The sequence below is a fragment of the Narcine bancroftii genome, chromosome 5 (genome assembly GCF_036971445.1).
Source record: "Narcine bancroftii isolate sNarBan1 chromosome 5, sNarBan1.hap1, whole genome shotgun sequence".
Classification (NCBI taxonomy): domain Eukaryota; kingdom Metazoa; phylum Chordata; class Chondrichthyes; order Torpediniformes; family Narcinidae; genus Narcine; species Narcine bancroftii.
Genome location: NC_091473.1, coordinates 127,612,710 through 127,634,146, shown reverse-complemented (window position 1 = coordinate 127,634,146; position 21,437 = coordinate 127,612,710). Strand labels below are relative to the sequence as shown.

Sequence of the window (21,437 nt, the reverse complement as noted above, 5' to 3'; positions counted from 1 at the left end):
AATGTTACCCCACTATTTAAAAAGGGGGGTAGAGAAAAAGTGGGGAATTATCAGCCGGTGAGCCTTACATCAGTAGTGGGCAAAATGATGGAATCCATTATTAAGGATGTAATAGCGGAGCATATGACTAGCAGAGAAGGGATCGGACAGAGTCAACATTGATTTACAAAAGGTAAATCGTGCTTGACAAATCTATTGGAATTCTTTGAGATGGTGACAGGTAAAATAGATGGGGGAGAGCCAGTGGATGTGGTATGCCTGGACTTCCAAAAGGCCTTCGATAAGGTCCCGCATAGCCTACGGCCATACTAGCCTGAAAACGCCCAATCTCGTCTGATAAGGTCCCGCATAAACGACTTGCTTCCAAAATCAAGGCTCATGGGATTGGGGGCAAAGTATTGATGTGGATTGAGAACTGGCTGGCAGGTAGAAGACAGAGAGTTGGGATAAATGGCTCATTTTCTGAGTGGCAGGCGGTGACCAGTGGGGTGCCACAGGGATCTGTACTGGGACCCCAGCTGTTCACAATTTACATTAATGATCTGGATGAGGGGATTGGATGTAATATCTCCAAATTTGCAGATGACACTAAGCTAGGAGGGGTTGTGGGCACAGAAGAGGGTGTCAGGAAGCTCCAGTGTGATTTGGATAAATTGAGAGACTGGGCAGATACATGGCAAATGCACTACAATGTGGATAAATGTGAGGTTATCCACTTTGGTAATACAAACTGGAGGGCAGATTACTATTTGAATGGCAATAGATTAAGAGATGGGGAAGTGCAGAGAGACCTAGGGGTACTTGTTCATCAGTCTCTGAAGGCGAGCATGCAGGTACAGCAGGCGGTTAAAAAGGCAAATGGTATGTTGGCCTTAATATCAAGAGGGTTTGAGTATAGGAACAAGGATACCTTACTGCAGCTGTACAGGGCCTTGGTGAGACCCCACCTGGAGTAGTGTGTGCAGTTTTGGTCACCTTATCTAAGGAAGGATGTTCTTGCGATGGAGGGAGTGCAGAGGCGATTCACCAGGCTGATACCTGGAATGGCAGGAATGACTTATGAGGAAAGATTGCGCAAATTGGGATTGTACTCGCTGGAGTTTAGAAGATTGAGAGGGGATCTCATAGCCAGAGGGTGGTGAATCTGTGGAATTCATTGCCACAGAGGACAGTAGAGGCAGGTTCATTCAATATATTTAGGAGGGAATTAGATCTATTTCTTCAGTATAAGGGTATTAAAGGTTACGGAGAGAAGGCGGGGACGGGGTACTGAACTTTAAGATCAGCCATGATCTCGTTGAATGGCGGAGCAGGCTCGAAGGGTCGAATGACCTACTCCTGCTCCTGTCTTCTATGTTTCTATGACCAGCTCCATTTCTCAAATTAACCACCTGTATATCATAACAGTTCAATCCTCCTACCATTGATGGCACCATTTCACCCTGAACATGATCTGAAACTGAATTCTAGATCTGATGAAAAGGCTGGAAAAACTCAGTAGATCAGACAGCATCAACTAGAGAAGTGAAGGGTCCATAACCTGAAACTTTCCCTTTCTACAGATGCTGGATGAGTTTCACAGCATTTTCAGATTTCTGGTGTTGCTGTTTTTTAAAAAAAATTTCATTTCTAGTTCTGAGGATTTGCTTTACTGACTCTTACCCCACTCCCCCCCCCTCAAATGTTTGCCTTTTATTCCATTTTGGGTCATAGGTGTCACCAGCAGTATCAACATTATTGTTCGTGAAAGTGATAATTAATCACTGTACTCTGTAGTATAGATATTCCCACTTGGCTATGGGGAGGGAGATTTAGGATTGGGAGTTGTGAACCCTGGATAAATGGTATCTGTATTCTCCCGTTGCCCTTGACTTGGGTAGAGGTTAGAAGATTAGGTGATGCTGTCAAAGTAGCCACAGTAAGTATCTGCAGTGACGGTGGTGGAATAATTAAGGTAGTGGATGAGGTTGCACAGTTGGCTACTTTGTCCTGGATGGTGGCCCGAGTACTTTGCTGGGGCTGCATCAGGGGCAAGTCGAGAGCATTCCATCATGTTGCGGCCTTTACTTGTAGATGGCGGAAAGGTGTTGGGATAGAGCAACGATAATTGATTGCTGGCAGAAAATGTGACTCCAGCTTGGTTGAGTTTTTTTTTTAATCCTGCAATTTTTTTAAATTCTGGGACTCTCCTGGGATTGATATTGCTGGATCTAAGATGACTTTTAAATTCTATAACCAATATTGCAGAACTTGGAGTTTGAGGTTGGTTTGTAGATTAGATGACTGCAGTCCAAAAGGGAAGGAAGAATTGAGTAATGAGCAGAGAGAGATGCACCAAAATTCTTGCTTGCTGCAGCCAAACAAGTGCATAAGATACACCAACTACAATAGTATACATTAAATGTTCAGATTCTGCTGAGGCCAAAAAAGAGATAATAAATATAAGAACAGATAAATATTCACAATTGCAGTTGGTAAAGTTGCTGGACTTCAGGCTTTTGTATCTTCTCCCTGAAGGTAGAAGTGAGAAGAGGTTGTGACCAGGGAGATGGGAATAATTTATGATGATGATGGCTACCTTCAGGAGGCAGAATCTCATATAGATGCCTTCATTGGACAGGAGGTCTGTGCCTGTGATGGATTTGGATAGGTTTGGTACTCTTTGCTGGCTTCCGTGTTCCTGGGCACTTGAGTTTCCAAATCAGGCTATGAAACAACTTGTCATTATATTTTTAACAGTTCACATGCAGATGCTTGATAGTGTATTCAACATCCCAAGTCTGTTCAGACTTAAAATGTAGAGGCATTGGGATGCCTCCTTCACATTTGTTTTGATATGTTGGCTCGAGGAGAGGTCCTTCAATCTGTGGACTCGCAGGAACTTGAAGGTTCTTGCCCTCTCCACTGTCATGTCAAAGAAGACCCCTCAGCTTCTCCTTCCTAAAGTGCATTATAAGCCCTTTGGTCTTGTTGATGCTGAGAGCAAGATTCTTGTTCTGGCACCACACAACCAGATTCTCAATCTCTGTCTGGTATTCTGACTTATCATTTCCTGTTATTTGGTCAAAAACTATGTTGTCATCAATAAATTTGTAGATTGAGAGTTGTAAATCAAATTGGAAATATTCACTTAGAACCACAGAGCCCTACAGCGCAGAAAACAGGCCAATCAACCCTTGAAGTCCATGCCAAAATATCACTCCGCTAGTCCCATCGACCTGCACCCAGTCCATAGCCCTCCAGACCTCTTCCATCCATGTATCTGTCCAATTTATTCTTAAAGCTTACTAGTGAACCCACATTTACCATGTCAGATAGCAGCTCTTTCCATGCTAATGTTTCCTCTAAACCTTTCCTCTTTCACCCTAAACCCATATCCTCTCACATTTATCTCTCTTAATCTAAGTGGACAGAGCCTTCATGCATTTACTCTTGTCTATACCCCTCATAGTTTTGTAAATCTCTAACCCCTCATTCTTCTATGATCCAAGGAATAAACTCCTACCCTGTTTAATCTTTCCCTGTAACTCAACCCCTGAAGACCCAGCAACATCCTAGTAAATCTTCTCTGCACTCTTTCAAGCTTACTGATATCCTTCCTGTAGCTAAGTGACCAGAATTGCACACAATTCTCCAAATTTGACCTCACCAATGTTTTGTACAACCTCACCATAACATCCCAACTCCTGTGCTCAATACTTTGATTTATGAAGGCCAAGATGCCAAAAGCTTTCTTTACAACCCTGTCCACCTGTGATGCTACTTTCAGGGAATTATGTATCTATATTCCCTGAAATTTTGTCTGGTTATTGAGGAATATTTGATGTGTTTTCATTGATCAGAGCAATTAATTTAATTCACCTTGGATTATAAATATCACCTCTCCACCAGATTTGGAAAGTGCTGCATTTTCTAGGCTTGCATTTTTTTCCCCCCCTTCTCTTTATAGGATGCTGGTTCTCACCCAGTGATTGGATGTGTTGTAATGGGGCTTGTGCTAATCCAACCGACTATTGCCATCTTTCGTCCTGCACCAGATCACAAGAGGTTAGTTCAATAGCATTTTGGCAGCTCTTTATGCTGGATGATGTTTTTGTTTGAAACCTGGGTTTGATCTGATTGTCATTAGCCTCTCCATTGCTAAAGTATCAAAACAAATGGACAGTTTAATTCTGGCAACTATGAGAACATTCAATTTGTCAATGGGTATATTTGCAGCAAAAGTTGATGAGTTCTTGATTAGTGAGGGTTGTAGGGAAAAGGTGGGAGAATAGGGTTGAAAGTGTGAGAGATGAGTAAAACTGATATAAAAATATGAAGATGAGAAAACTGATATGGATATATGGTTAAATGAATAAAGCCAGTAACATAACATAACATATAACATAACAATTACAGCACGGAAACAGACCATTAGGCCCTTCTAGTCCGCACCGAACCAAACACCCCTTTCTAGTCCCACCTCCCTGCACAATGCCCATAACCCTCCATCTTCTTCTCATCCATATACCTGTCCAACCTTTTCTTAAATAATACAATTGACTCCACCACCACTATTTCTCCCGGAAGCTCATTCCATACGGCTACCACTCTCTGAGTAAAGAAGTTCCCCCTCATGTTACCTCTAAACCACTGCCCCTTAATTCTTAACTCATGTCCTCTTGTTTTAATCTTTCCTCCTCTTAACGGAAATAGTCTATCCACATCCACTCTGTCTATCCCTTTCATAATCTTAAATACTTCTATCAAATCTCCTCTCAACCTTCTACGCTCCAAAGAATAAAGACCTAATCTGTCCAATCTCTCCCTATACTCTAGATGCTTAAACCCAGGTAACATTTTGTAAACCTTCTCTGCACTCTCTCCACTCTGTTTATATCCTTCCTATATTTAGGCGACCAGAACTGCACACAGAACTCCAAATTAGGCCGCACTAAGTCTTATACAATCTCAACATCACTTCCCAACTCCTATATTCCATGCAATGATTGATAAAGGCCAGCATACTAAAAGCCTTCTTCACCACCCTATTCACGTGAGTTTCTACCTTCAGGGAACGATGTAGCATTACTCCTAAATCTTTCTGCTCTTCTGTATTCATCAATGCTCTCCCATTTACCGTGTATGTCCTATTCAGATTCTTCTTACCAAAATGAAGCACCTCACACTTATCAGCATTAAATTCCATCTGCCATTTTTCAGCCCACTTTTCTAAGCAGCCCAAATCCCTCTGCAATCCTTGAAAACCTTCTTCATTATCCACTATTCCACCTATCTTAGTATCGTCTGCATATTTACTAATCCAATTCACCACCCCATCATCTAGATCATTAATGTATATAACGAACAATGGGCCCAATACAGATCCTTAAGGCACACCACTGGTCACTGGCCTCCAACCTGACAGACAATTATCCACTACCACTCTCTGGCCTCTCCCTTTCAGCCAATGTTCAATCCATTTGACTATCTTAAAATTTATAGGATGCACCTTCCTAACTAACCTTCCATGTGGTACCTTATCGAAGGCCTTACTGAAGTCCATATAGATAACATCCACTGCGCTACCCTCATCCACATTCCTAGTCACCTCTTCAAAAAATTCAATCAGATTTGTCAAACATGACCTTCCTCCCACAAATCCATGTTGAGTGCTCCTGATCAGACCCTGTCTATCCAGATGTTTATAAGTACTATCTCTAAGAATTTTCTCCATTAATTTACCTACCACAGACGTCAAACTTACAGGCCGATAGTTGCCAGGCTTCCTCCTTGAACCCTTTTTAAATAACGGAACCACATGCGCAATGCGCCAATCCTCCGGCACTATCCCCATATCTAATGACATTTGGAAAATTACCGCCAGAGCCTCTGCTATTTCCTCCTTCACTTCTCTCAATGTCCTGGGGAAGATCCCGTCTGGTCCCGGAGACTTATCCATCTTTATATTCTTCAAAAGCCCTGAAACTACACCTTTTGTAATCTCTATATTCCCCATATTTACCCAATTTGCTTTTTTTTTTATCTCACATCTCCCAATATCCTTCTCCTTAGTGAATACCGAAGAAAATAAACTGTTCAATATCTCCCCCATTTCTCTAGGCTCCACACACAGTTTTCCGCTCTGATTTTCTAAGGGACCAATTTTGTCTCTAGCTTTCCTTTTATCATTAACATATTTGTAGAACTCTTTTGGATTAGTTTTCACCCTGCTTACCATAGTTTCCTTGTACCTTCTTTTAGCTTTCCTAATTCCTCTCTTAAGATTCCTCTTACATTCAATGTATCTTTCAAACATCTCCTTAACTCCATGCTTCTTGTATCTAATGTACGCCTCCCTTTTTCTTCGAACCAAGTTTCCAATATTCCTTGAAAACCACGGCTCTCTCAAACCTTTTGCCCCTCCTTTTAACCTAACAGGAACATAAAGCTTTTGCACTCTCAAAATCTGATCTTTAAAAGACTTCCATCTCTCTACTACATCCTGCCCATAAAACAAATTGTCCCAATGCAAGTCCTTTCGCATCTCCTCAAATCTAGCTTTTCCCCAATCAAAAACAGGATAAGAAATGGATATTAGAATGTAGGAAGCAGAGTCAGTCTGAGTAAGATTAGAATCTTCTAGCCTTTAGACAGAATCAGCAAGTGAACCCTGGAGTGAAGGAACAATCACAGGTTGAACTGGTGCCCCTGCATTTAATGGAAAGTTGGGTGTACGTCTATCAGTACTGGCCATCCACTGCATAGGTTCCTGGCCCAGTTGGGCAGCATTTGCCTCTGATCCACCCATTATGAGGATAGCAAAAGATTTAGGTTCCAAATCGAGTTCTGCTAGCTTGCCATTGACCTTTGAAAGATATTTCAATTTATTTTTATAGTTTACCAAGAACATGTAGTTTTGATTTTTGTTCTAATCTTGTCATCCTACTCTTCAGAAACTAGCATTCCAGCTCATCAAATGGTGTATTGCTGTTTGATCTCTTTTGGGGAAAAGTAAAAGTTTGAAGTTAATAATTTGAAAAAAATTTTTGGTTTGCCAAATTCTGATATTCCAACAGTGAAAGGTGCTGATCAAAAAGTCAGACTGATTACTGAACGCTCATTTGTCTTCTTGTTCAAGTACCTTGCTGTTTGGCGTGGGCGATCATGTCTCTTCATCCATCATGGTCTCTGACCCTCCGAATTGTAGTTTTTTCCTCCCATTTCTAACCATGATGTTACTCCATCGATCATTTTCATTCTCTGTCTGCCTCTGTTTCTTTTTTTCCCTCCAGCTTTTCAGTTGTAACTAAATGCTCTAATGTTCCTCTTCACATGATGTGTCCAAAGAATTTTGATGGCTGTTTTTTAAATTCTTTTAAGTAATGTAGGTTTTGTTTTTGTTCTTTGAAGAATTTCTTGTTTGTTATCCTGTCCAGATGATAAATGCACAGCATTCTTCTGAGAAACCACATCTCTGCTGCATTGTTTCTTCATTGCATTTGTGATGGTCCATGACTCATAGCCATTCATCTGAGAGTACTGAGACAGATTTTAATTGCTATTTTCCTGCGTTAGGATGTTTCTCATTTCCATAAATGCTGTTCTTATCATTGTTATTCTTGCTTTTATGTCTATTTTGCATTTGCCATGAGATTTTACCAATGATCCAAGGTATTTGAAGTTGTCAACTTGTTGCAGGATTTCATTTCCGAATACAATTTGGAATATACTCATTTGTACTAATCCCAATTTTTTTTCTTAATTCTCAATCTCAGCAACTCCCCACTCCCCTAAAAACAAAGTTACCACTCACCTACACAATAGAGGGGGTGTGACAAGATGGCGTAGAAGAAAGATGTGTAATCCACCTTTCCCCAGCTGGATTACCAAACACCCAGTCTTTAAAAAGCATAAAAGTGGTTAAAAATAATATTTAAAGTTGTTTGAAAAACAGATATTTATGATGGCATCTAATGTGAAAAAATTTAAACCTCAACTTCAGAAAAAAATAACCATACAAAAGTGTGGAAGAATTGAGACCTACCGCATAACTGAATCTAAGGAATCGTCATTAGGAGTCTTCAAGCCTCTGAGGACTCCGGCGTCGATCCTGCCTCCGCAAGATGGCGCGACACCTTGGTGAGCTCGGCCATTGCCGATCTGCGTTCATGTGAATCCGTGCGTGTGGGCAGCACAGCCAACAAGGGGACCTGCCAACCCACAACCTCGCTGGGCGGTCTGGGGCGTGCTGTGTAGCGTCGGAGTACACTCCTGCGCATCCAGCGGCTTTGCCTGGCTTGTGTGGGGCATCTCAGGTCGAGAATTGCTGTACAAAATATGGGCTGTGGGGGAGCCCGAATGCCGGCGTCCTGAAGAGGTCGGAGTGCCGGCGTCAGGTGTCCAGACCTGCAGCCGTTCAGCCAAAGGACCTATGATGACTGAGGAAGAAGAGGAACTTATCTTATTGGAATTTGTTCAGGAGGAAGAGCCTGGAGGTAGATCTCAAAAAGTGGAGGTGGAATCTGGAATGGATTCATTGTTTACTGTTTTGGAAGGGATTGCTTGTCAAATGCACAATATGTCAAAACAAATATCAACTCGGGTGAATCAAGGATTTATGGAGATGAAAATAAAAATGAATACGCTGTGAGATGAAATGTCAACTGTGAGACAGGAAATGACTGTAGTTAAGAGTGATATTAATAGATGTGTCATGGTGGCTGATCCAGCCCCCCAAATCTCCATCAGGCACACAAAACTCAAAATGGTCAACCAGTTTACCTATCTCGGCTGCACCATTTCATCAGATGCAAGGATCGACAACGAGATAGACAACAGACTCGCCAAGGCAAATAGCGCCTTTGGAAGACTACACAAAAGAGTCTGGAAAAACAACCAACTGAAAAACCTCACAAAGATAAGCGTATACAGAGCCGTTGTCATACCCACACTCCTGTTCGGCTCCGAATCATGGGTCCTCTACTGGCATCACCTACGGCTCCTAGAACGCTTCCACCAGCGTTGTCTCCGCTCCATCCTCAACATTCATTGGAGCGACTTCATCCCTAACATCGAAGTACTCGAGATGGCAGAGGCCGACAGCATCGAATCCACGCTGCTGAAGATCCAACTGCGCTGGGTAGGTCACGTCTCCAGAATGGAGCACCATCGCCTTCCCAAGATCGTGTTATATGGCGAGCTCTCCACTGGCCACCGTGACAGAGGTGCACCAAAGAAGAGGTACAAGGATTGCCTAAAGAAATCTCTTGGTGCCTGCCACATTGACCACCGCCAGTGGGCTGATATCGCCTCAAACCGTGCATCTTGGCGCCTCATAGTTCTGCGGGCAGCAACCTCCTTTGAAGAAGACCGCAGAGCCCACCTCACTGACAAAAGACAAAGGAGGAAAAACCCAACACCCAACCCCAACCAACCAATTTTCCCCTGCAACCGCTGCAACCGTGTCTGCCTGTCCCGCATCGGACTTGTCAGCCACAAACGAGCCTTCAGCTGACGTGGACATTTACCCCCTCCATAAATCTTCGTCCTTCTCTTGTGTCTTGGTGTGAGCTTGCAGGCGCCTCAGATTGAAGAGACTGCCATCCGTGCGGTACCAGATGTAAACAGCATCTTCATTGTTGGGGTCTTTCATGGCTTGGTTCAGCATCATGCTGAAGAAGATTGAAAAGAGGGTTGGTGCGAGAACACAGCCTTGCTTCACGCCATTGTTAATGGAGAAGGGTTCAGAGAACTCATTGCTGTATCTGATCCGACCTTGTTGGTTTTCGTGCAGTTGGATAATCATGTTGAGGAACTTTGGGGGACATCCGATGCGCTCTAGTATTTGCCAAAGCCCTTTCCTGCTCACGGTGTCGAAGGCTTTGGTGAGGTCAGCCTGAAGAAAACTGAGGTCCTCCATCAGCCAGCTCCCCACCATGACTACCAGCCCCCCCACATCTCCATCGGGCACACAAAACTCAAAACGGTCAACCAGTTTACCTATCTCGGCTGCACCATTTCATCAGATGCAAGGATCGACAATGAGATAGACAACAGACTCGCCAAGGCAAATAGCGCCTTTGGAAGACTACACAAAAGAGTCTGGAAAAACAACCAACTGAAAAACCTCACAAAGATAAGCGTATACAGAGCCGTTGTCATACCCACACTCCTGTTCGGCTCCGAATCATGGGTCATCTACCGGCACCACCTACGGCTCCTAGAACGCTTCCACCAGCGTTGTCTCCGCTCCATCCTCAACATCCATTGGAGCGCTTACACCCCTAACGTCGAAGTACTCGAGATGGCAGAGGTCGACAGCATCGAGTCCACGCTGCTGAAGATCCAGCTGCGCTGGATGGGTCACGTCTCCAGAATGGAGGACCATCGCCTTCCCAAGATCCTGTTATATGGCGAGCTCTCCACTGGCCACCGTGACAGAGGTGCACCAAAGAAGAGGTACAAGGACTGCCTAAAGAAATCTCTTGGTGCCTGCCACATTGACCACCGCCAGTGGGCTGATAACGCCTCAAACCGTGCATCTTGGCGCCTCACAGTTTGGCGGGCAGCAACCTCCTTTGAAGAAGACTGCAGAACCCACCTCACGAACAAAAGGCAAAGGAGGAAAAACCCAACACCCAACCCCAACCAACCAATTTTCCCTTGCAACCGCTGCAATCGTGTCTGCCTGTCCCGCATCGGACTTGTCAGCCACAAACGAGCCTGCAGCTGACGTGGACTTTTTACCCCCTCCATAAATCTTCGTCCGCGAAGCCAAGCCAACGAAGAAGAAGAAATCTTCGTCCGCGAAGCCAAGCCAAAGAAGAATAGATGTGTAAAATCAGTTGATACTGTGCAAGATAATTTTAAGAAAATTGAAACAGCCTTTTCTGAGTGTCAAAATCAGGTAGAACGTAATAGAGAAAAAGTGGAAGGTTCTTTTGTAGATTGGAGGATTCAAAGTAGAGATTTAATGAAGAAGATTGATTTGTTGGAAAATCAAAGCTGAAGGAATAATGTGAAAATAGTTGGTCTTCCAGAGGACATTGAAGGTGCCGATCCTATAAAAAATTTTAAGCATTGGATCCTAGAGGTGCTGGGTAAAGTGCTTTTTCCTGAAGGCTTGGAATTGGATAGGGTTCACAGAACTCTGAGAAGAAAACCACTTCCAGGACAAACATCGAGTGCAGTTTTGGTTCGTTGTTTAAAATACCAAGATAGAGAAATTATTCTACGTATGACAGTACATAAAGCACGGCAGAGTCAGTCTCCATTAATGGTTCAAAATAACAGAGTGTTTTTTATGCTGATTTGAGCCAAGAGGTTATTAGAAGACTATGAAAATTTAATACGGCCAAAGCTGTTTTGTGGTGAAAAGGCTACAAGTTTGCTTTTCGTTATCCTGCAATTTTGAAGGTTTTTTATGGAAATTTCCAATCTCAATTCTTTGAGAATGATCATGATGCTTTGGTTTTTCCTAATTCTTTGCCGGATTTGCAAAGAAATGGGCATTCTCCTCCGTTGTCTCCTAAGAGGAAGATAAAAGGAAATGGAAATGGAAATGGGTACGGAAAGAATGGAAAGTATGGAAAAAATGGAAGGAAAGAACAAAGTCTTCTTGATGTTGAAGATCGAGAATAGTTGTTGGGCTTGGAATCATTGGGCTGAATATATGGACTATATTTTATTGTGTTTAATTAAGTAATAAATATGTATCTTGCTGGAGTGAAGGGGGTGGATGACACTGAAAACTTTGATAGTCATCTGTCACTAGTGGGTTTACCACATCCAGATTTTTAGGGGTTTTTTTTTGTACTTTTCTGGGTGTTTAAAAAAAAATTTTGAGGGGTATTTTTTGGAAGAATTAATAGAGGGGAGAATTATTTTATAGTTTTTAAATATATTAGTAGTTTTAAAAGATGTTTAAATTGAATTTTGCAACTTTTAATGTTCAGGGATTAAATAATCCAATTAAGAGAAAGAGAATATTGGGTTATATAAAAAAAATGAAAATTGATATTGTTTTTTTTTACAAGAAACACATTTGACTGAAAAAGAACATTTGAAATTGAAAAGAGATTGGGTTGGTCATGTTTTTTCTTCTTTTAATTCTAAGGCAAGAGGAGTAGCGATTTTGATTCATAAAAAATTACCATTTGAATTGAAATCTTCAGAGGGGTATGCTGGCAGAGTATTAAGAGTGAACTGTAAAGTTTTTGCTGAATCTTGGACTTTGCTGAATCTTTATGCCCCTAATATAGATGATGAGCGGTTTATTTCACAAGCTTTTCTATTGCTAACTCAAACTAATGAAAATTAGTTGGTGGTGATTTTAATTGTGTTTTGGACCCTTTATTGGACAGAAATCCAAAAAGTATAAGGAAATCAAAGATGGCAACACAAATTAATGCGTTAATGAAAGATTTAAATTTGGTGGCTATTTGGAGAAAAGTTAATCCTACAGATAAAGATTTTTCTTTTTATTCATCACGACATGATACATTTTCGAGAATTGATTTATTTTTGGTATTAGCACATTTACAAGGTAGAGTATTAAGAGCTGAATATAAAAGTAGAGTTATATCAGATCATTCATTACTTTTTTATTGTGAAAGTTCAGAGGTAGTATGTCCATCATTTAGATGGAGGTTTAATGCAATGTTATTGAAAAAAACAGAGTTTGTTTCTTTTGTTAAAGAGTATATCTCTTTATTTTTGACCGAGAATGTTATTTCTGTGGATAGTCATTTTATAATATGGGATGCTTTAAAAGCTTATTTGAGGGAGCAGATTATTAGTTATTCTACAAAAGTTAAGAAACAATATATGGCAGGAAGCTTAGAGTTAGAAAATAAGATTGCTGAGTTAGAGAAAGATTTTCAGAAAGATGTAACAGAAGATAAAAAAAGTCACATTAATGAGGTTGAAATTATGTTATAATACTTTACAAACTTATCAGTTTGAGCGCTTAATTAATCGATCTAAACAATGTTATTATGAGTTGGGGAAAGAGCTCATAAGGTACTTGCTTGGCAATTAAAAGCTGAACAAACATTATTAATCAGATTATTAATGCTGTTAAGAAGAATTCAAAAGTTACTTATAAAGCTCAGGAAATTAATGACCAATTTTTATATTATCTAAAATTATGTACTTCTGAGGGGAAACAGGATAATGGTTCTATTGACTCTTACTTATCTAAATTAAAGTTACCGGTATTAGATGGAAATTATGTTCAAGAATTGGAATCTCCATTTATGGATTTTGAAATTAAGGAAGCTATTCAGGAAATGCCTGATGGAAAGTCTCCAGGGGATGATGGATTCCTTGTGGAATTTTATAAACCTTTTTTATGATGATTTCTCTAATGTATTTGGAGAAGTGTTGAATCAAGTTACTGAAGATCAGAAGTGACCAGAATCATGTTCAAGTGCTTTAATAACTGCCATTCCAAAAAAAAGATAGAGACCCATTAAAAGTGTCTTTATATAGACCTATGTCTTTATTAAATGTAGATTATAAAATTATAGTGAAAGTATTAGCTAATAGACTTGCTAAATATTTACCCAAATTGGTACATATTAATCAAACAGGTTTTATTAAGAATAGAAATGCATCAGACAATATATTTTGATTAATTACTTTGGTTAATGCATATCGAAAGCAACCTAACCTTGGATGATACTGGTTGCATTAGATGCAGAAACCATGCAACCATGGTTGCATTAGATGCAGAAACCAGGCAACCATGGTTGCATTAGATGCAGAAACCATGCAACCATGGTTGCATTAGATGCAGAAAAAGCATTTGATATGGTTGAATGGGATTTTTTATTTAAAGTGTTAGAGAAATTTAAATTCAACCCTTTTTTATTGGTTGGGTTAAGGCTTTATATACGAACCCGATTGCTTCTTTTCTTTCTTTGGCTTGGCTTCGCGGACGAAGATTTATGGAGGGGGTAAAAAGTCCACGTCAGCTGCAGGCTCGTTTGTGGCTGACCAGTCCGATGCGGGACAGGCAGACACGATTGCAGCGGTTGCAAGGGAAAATTGGTTGGTTGGGGTTGGGTGTTGGGTTTTTCCTCCTTTGCCTTTTGTCAGTGAGGTGGGCTCTGCGGTCCTCTTCAAAGGAGGCCGCTGCCCGCCAAACTGTGAGGCGCCAAGATGCACGGTTTGAGGCGTTATCAGCCCACTGGCGGTGGTCAATGTGGCAGGCACCAAGAGACTTCTCCAGGCAGTCCTTGTACCTTTTCTTTGGTGCACCCCCGTCACGGTGGCCAGTGGAGAGCTCGCCATATAATACGATCTTGGGAAGGCGATGGTCCTCCATTCTGGAGACGTGACCCATCCAGCGCAGCTGAATCTTCAGCAGCGTGGACTCGATGCTGTCGACCTCTGCCATCTCGAGTACCTCGACGTTAGGGGTGTGAGCGCTCCAATGGATGTTGAGGATGGAGCGGAGACAACGCTGGTGGAAGCGTTCTAGGAGCCGTAGGTGGTGCCGGTAGAGGACCCATGATTCGGAGCCGAACAGGAGTGTGGGTATGACAACGGCTCTGTATACGCTTATCTTTGTGAGGTTTTTCAGTTGGTTGTTTTTCCAGACTCTTTTGTGTAGTCTTCCAAAGGCGCCACTTGCCCTGGCGAGTCCGCCGTCCATCTCATTGTCGATCCTTGCATCTGATGAAATGGTGCAGCCGAGATAGGCAAACTGGCCGACCGTTCCGAGTTTTGTGTGCCCGATGGAGATGTGGGGGGGCTGGTAGTCATGGTGGGGAGCTGGCTGATGGAGGACCTCAGTTTTCTTCAGGCTGACTTCCAGGCCAAACATTTTGGCAGTTTCCGCAAAGCAGGACGTCAAGCGCTGAAGAGCTGGCTCTGAATGGGCAACTAAAGCGGCATCATCTGCAAAGAGTAGTTCACGGACAAGTTTCTCTTGTGTCTTGGTGTGAGCTTGCAGGCGCCTCAGATTGAAGAGACTGCCATCCGTGCGGTACCGGATGTAAACAGCGTCTTCATTGTTGGGGTCTTTCATGGCTTGGTTCAGCATCATGCTGAAGAAGATTGAAAAGAGGGTTGGTGCGAGAACACAGCCTTGCTTCACGCCATTGTTAATGGAGAAGGGTTCAGAGAGCTCATTGCTGTATCTGACCCGACCTTGTTGGTTTTCGTGCAGTTGGATAATCATGTTGAGGAACTTTGGGGGACATCCGATGCGCTCTAGTATTTGCCAAAGCCCTTTCCTGCTCACGGTGTCGAAGGCTTTGGTGAGGTCAACCCGATTGCTAGGGTGATGACAAATGGCAAGATTTATTTACCATTTAAATTGGCTCGTTCAACTCGACAGGCCTGCCCGTTGTCACCAGCTTTATTTGCATTGGTTATTGAACCGTTAGCTCAGGCTATTAGATAAAATGAAGAAATTAGAGGAATGAGGGTTAAGAATGAAGAAATAAAATTAACTTATTTGCGGATGATGTGTTAGTATATTTGACGGAACCAGAACAGTCGTTGAAACAATTGCAAGAGGGTTTGCTGAAATTTGGAGAATTATTTGGATATAGTTAATTGGGATAAAAGTGAAATTTTACCAGTTGGAGTGGGAGATTATTCTGAATTTAAGACTATTACAAAATTAAGGTGGACAAGTAAAACTAAATATTTAGATGTGTTTATGGATACTAATTATCAATCATTATATCAATTAAATTATGTACCTATATTAAGATGGATTAAAGCAGATTTGATTAAGTGGAAAGATCTTCCATTAACTTTGATTGGCCAGGTTAATTGTATTAAAATGTATATTTTTCCTTGAATTCAATATTTATTTCAGTCAATACCTTGTTTAATTTCTAAGGGCTTTTTTCAAGATTTGAAAAAAGCAGTCCGAGAGTTTTTATGGAAAGGTAAATTAGCTCGAGTGGTGTTGCATAGACTTATATGGAAGTGTACATTGGGCGGACTACAATTACCACATTTTCAAAACTATTATGAAGTAGCCCAGTTGAAGTTTATTAGTAGATTGATGGATTTAGATCAGCCTCCTAACTGGGCTAAAGTAGAGATGGCATGTATTTCTAGAGTTGAGATACATGAATTTATATTTCGTTGGAATTTGATTTTGTTACAGCAAAATGATATGCCGATATTGAAACATTTGTTAAAGATTTGGATTTTAAAAAAACAGGGTGTTAGGATCGAAAGATAAATTATCAATTTTAACTCCATTGTATAATAATTAGCTTATTCCTTTTTCAATGTTTAATAATCAATTAAAGATTTGGGATTCTAAAGATATAAAGACAATACAAGATTATTTTGTAGAAGGGCAATTTCTTTCTTTTAATCAATTGAGAGATAGATTTGATATACCTGTAAATTCTTTGTTTGCATATAATCAACTTAGAGCTTTGATAAAAGATCATTATGGTAGAGAGATAATTTTACCTACTTTGTCGAGATTTGAATCTTTGATTTCTTCTAGACCGAAAAAGGGTTATATTTCAGTTATGTATAATTTGTTATAAGATAGTATGGATAAGACAGATTGGGAGAAATCTAAACTTAAATGGGAGTGTGATTTAGTATTTATTTTTCTCGAAGATGATTGGGCGAATATGTGTCAGGACAATGTAATTAAATTGACTAATGTAAGATATGGAATGGTTAATTATAATTTTTTACATCAATTATATTTGACCCTGGAAAAGTTAAAAAAATATGGGTTTAATAATTCAGATTCTTGTTTTAGATGTGGCTCATGTATTGGAACTTTTCTACATGCTTTTTAGACTTGTGTTGAAGTTCAATCATTTTGGCAAGGAATTAAATTAGTTTTGGAAAAATTATATAATTTTATATTACCGTTAGATCCAATGATATTTTGTGGGATATTTGTATTCATTAAGGGGAATGGGATTGGACAAAATTCAAATTGCTTTTGTACATTTGGTGTTATCAGTAGTGTGTAAATGTGTTGCTAGTACTTGGAAAGATGATACTGAGATTAATATATCACGTTGGAACAATGAATTGAAAGTATGTATTGTTATGGAAAAAATAACTTATAATTCTTCTTTTTTTGTTAGTAAGTGGTCTCCGTATTTGAAATATATGCAATTAGATAGATTTGAAGTAATTAACATTTATAATATTTTCTTTTTATATATATATATATATATATATATATATAATATATATAATCCATTTTTTTTTGCTCCCCATAGGGGAGTTGACTGTAGGGGTAGGAGGGTGGGATGTGTTAATGTAAAATCTTTTTTTTCCCTTGATTATTTCTATACTGTATGTTATGACTTTATTATCTTTTAAATAAAGTTTGAAACAAAAAAACCTACACAATAGAGGCAATTTGGAGAGGCCAACTAATCAACCAACTTGCATGTCTTTGAGATGTGAGAAGAAACCAGAGCACCAGGAGGAAACTCGCATGGTCGAAAGGGGAACATGCACATTGTGCCTGAGGTCAGGGTTGAAGTAGGGTCTCTGACACTGCAACGAAGCCGCATATTTCTGTCATATGCTGCCCATAACTGTTCCGTGAACATCTGAAGGATTGGGTTTGAGAGAAAGATGGTACTATCCAGAATTTTGGCTGCCCTCCTGTTAATTTTCTTGTTTTTAGGTTGCCACATGGTAACCATAAATCTGATATAACTGGCGTCCATTGCCAAATTTGGCTCTCTTGCCCAAAAGAGATCTGACCTGACTATAGGAATATCTGTTTCCCATGTAATAAAGACAAAATGGGCTTCAAGGGGAGCAACTGACCAGCCACTTTTCTTCCTTCATTCTTTGAGGCTTGAATGCTTTTTTTGTTTGACAAGTACTCTGCCTGAAGTCTATGGGCTAGAAATTGAATTTGCCATGGTGAATAATGTCTTTGGGGATAGTGTGATGAAAATGTATTCTTGAAATTCCCAACAAGTTTTTCGTGAAATCAAATTGTACACTTGGTGTCCATTGAAATAAATATGTAAATCTTTTCCTTTTTTTTTTAATCCATGAGTATTTATATTTTATTTTTAATAGACATTGGATTTTCAGAGTTTTTCATTCAACAATTGGCTTCGTGATCAAGCCTCTTGCAGGTACATGACTGTTTAGCATGCAAAATATGAAATTTCAGTGTCTTTATGATGCAAAGGTTCAACTTCAATAAAACAACACCTTTGTCTTTTTGTTTTCTAGCGGCCACATTATTTATGGGCCTTCTCCTCATAAATGTAGCACCCAATAAATGGCCAGTAAAGGTCTTGGGTGGATATTATGGGTGGGAACTGCTAACCCATATTCTGCTTATCGTGGTTTCCTGTTTTAAAAGAAAAGGTGAGGAATGGGTCAAAGGTTGTTTTGTTTTCCTCAAAATTGTTTAATAATTATTGAATATGGAGAAAACATGATGCAAACTAACTCTGGATTTTATCTGCTTTTAGCTGTGCAATGTAACACGGAGAAAAAGGTAATTTATTTAAGACTTCGACCTTTTTAAATTGTGTATTTCATTTCAGCTGAGTTCCTCCAGCATTCTGATTTTATTAAAAAGCCATCTTGTAGGATTTGTAAAAATTCTCTCACTTGCATGTTAAAATTCCTCATGACTACCATAATATTACCCTTCTAACAGGCCTTTTCTAATTGTTGTTGTCATTTGTTATCCACAACCTGGCTACTATTTGAAGGTCGTAATCTGTCAGCGTCTTTTTACCCTTACCATTTCTTAACTCTATTTACAATAATTCTATGTCTTCTAATCTCATGTCACCTCTTTCTAATGAATTAATATTGTTCCTTACCAACAGAGCCATGCCACCCCCTCTGCTTACCTGTCTGTCCTTTCAATACATTGTGTATCCTTGGACATTAATCTGTCAATGACATCCATCCTTTGGCTGTGACTCTGTGGTGTCCACAAAATCATACCTTCCAATCTGTAGCTGTACTACAAGGTCATCCACTTTATTTCTTATGCTGTGTGCATTTAAGTACAAAATCTTTTGCCCTTGTTATTTTTGACCGTGCCTTTGTTTAATTGCAACTCATCCCACTGGCTGCAATTTTGCCATCTCTGCTTGTCCTTCCACACAGACTCTCTGCCTGCCATTTCACTTTGGTTCACACCAACCCCCCCTCCCCCCACCTCTGTGAATCCAGTTTAACCCTAACCCCCCCACCACCACCACCACAACAACAGCAGTAGCAAACCTCCCTGTCAGAATATTGTGTCCACTTAAGTTCGGACGCAAACTGTACCACTTGTACAAGCCATCCCTTCCCCAGAAAAGGTTCAATTTATCCAACAATTTGAAATCTTGCCCCCTGCACCAGCTCTTCATCACATATTTGTCTGCATTATCTTTCTGGTCTGACTTTCCCTCTGGGAGTAATCCAGAGATTAGCATCTTGGAAGGCCTCTTTCCTAACTTCCTAAACCACTCTTGCATATGTCATTGGTACAAATATGTACCACAACTGTTCACCAACCCCTTAAGAATTTTCTGCACCTGCTCAGAGACATCTAGGACCTGAGCACCCAGGAGACAGCGCCTTATCCTGGAGTCTCTTGCGGCCACATAATCTCTGATCTGTTCCCCTGACTATTGAGTCCCCTTTGACTATCTCTGTACCTGACCACATAGTTCACCAACTAAAGCAGTTGAGTAATTTGAAGTCTATAAAATTTAAAATTGATATGATAAAGTTATTGGGCCATAATTTTTGAGATTTCTTATCATTTTTCTAATGTTAACTATCTACTTTCAGAAGAAATTGAGTTTTTTTTTCTTCTTCTACAGGTGTACCATCTGTTGCTTGTGTTCATTGTGTACCTGTGTGGAAATATGGTATTTCTGATAGCTATCCTTGTGGGAATTGGGCAAGCATAAAATATAATTTGTAACAAAGGGTTTAGGAATTGTATCAGTCCTCACTAGGTATTAATGTAGTGTATTAAGTATAAACACGAGTCATGTCCCAACAACAACTTGCACCAAGTATAAAAATCTGATCCTTGTTTGTACAACGGGTTATTTATAGTTGCAAAAAGATGAAGAACCTGCCAAGAATCTACTGTTCGCTGAATCATAACTTTTGAATTCCAAGAAAACATTTAATTGTGGGCATCAAAGTAGCATCCATGTTTTGAATATCAAAATGTAGTACAAACAGTTGTAAACAACTATTAAATGTTTGCTTTTAAATTTAACATGCTTCTGCAAAATAAGTATTGAGCATCATAATGGGAACTGGTTTAGAAGTTCCAAAAGCAAGCTGGAAGGCGATGACCAGTTGAAATTGGCTATGAAGCAACACAGAGACTCTTAGTGAGGTTGCTGTCACTCTGTGTCAACTGAAGATAAAACAATGGAAATTTGTCCTCTCAATCACTTCACTGGAAATAAACTTTTTTTTAAATCAGTTTTCCTTCATCCTCTCCTGAGTGACATTCCTAAAATTAGCCCTGTCAGTGATGTGTGTAGGGTAAGAATCCTAGTATTGATGGTTCAAGTACTTTGAACACCAGAGGAAAGCAATCTCTTCTCTGTAGCTGAACACATCAATGTATTTTGTTGGGGGTTGATGGGCTATAACAGAATGAACTCTTGTTGTTGGTATTTATGACCATGTATGTTGACATTGAGGGGCCACTGTACTGGATTCTCTCCTAGTTCCTTATGGTGAATTTGGTTTTAATGAGGAAACCCTTTGCTTTCCTGCTTCATTGTCAGAATTTTCTCTTTTTATTAAATTAGTTAGAGGGGATTTTGCAATAAAAAATATTTTTTCTCTTTTTACAAATTTATGGTTAATATATATTTGTTAAATACTAATATGTTCTTTTTCTTACACACTTGTAAATACATGAATGTAATGTAACTCTCCCCTTCTATGTTCCATATAACTCAGATTGAAAAAGAGGGACCACTTGAACTGAATAGCTCAGTTCAATTTGTATACCAGATGATCTCATAATTTTTAAAATGATTATAAAAAATTAATACATTTTTAAAATAAAAGTTCTCAAAGCATTTTCACTTTTACAGTTGTGTTCTCATTCAAAGGGTGTCCTTGTTTTGGCAGGAAGAGCTGAGTTGACAGGTTGGAGGGTAAAGAGGGTGAGAGCAGAAGGCCCATGAAAGTGAGACTGGAGATCACATTGGAGGGCACTTCAGCAAAACAAAAGGAATAATTGTTAAATTTCAGGGTTTTCTTTTACGGTAGAAGCCGATTCTGGTCATTGAAACGGAGAAATTGCAGGATACTAAATATACAGTGTGAGATCTGAATCTGTAAGATGAATAAATTAAAACAAAACAATATTCAACTTGCTGACCAACGAAAAGCAACAAAATGGAGGGGAAAAAAAACTGCAGAGAACTGGTCAGAAAACACTAAAATTTAAACTGCATCCTGAATGAGGCTATTTCTCCATCCTT

The 21,437-nt window shown here is 39.9% G+C and overlaps 1 protein-coding gene across 5 annotated transcripts in view; it reads left to right on the top strand.

Annotated features, from left to right (window-relative positions):
• LOC138763961 (putative ferric-chelate reductase 1) overlaps positions 1-21,029 on the top strand; it is a 68,482-nt gene extending 47,453 nt beyond the window's left edge. For all 5 annotated transcript variants that reach the window (XM_069939031.1, XM_069939032.1, XM_069939033.1 and 2 more), the window contains exons 12-16: positions 3,950-4,047; positions 18,034-18,092; positions 18,193-18,330; positions 18,438-18,463; positions 19,797-21,029. In XM_069939031.1, the coding sequence (XP_069795132.1) occupies positions 3,950-4,047; positions 18,034-18,092; positions 18,193-18,330; positions 18,438-18,463; positions 19,797-19,886 (411 nt within the window). In that variant the 3' untranslated portion in view covers positions 19,887-21,029. The remainder of the gene's footprint in view (positions 1-3,949; positions 4,048-18,033; positions 18,093-18,192; positions 18,331-18,437; positions 18,464-19,796) is intronic.
• Positions 21,030-21,437: the final 408 nt, after the last annotated feature.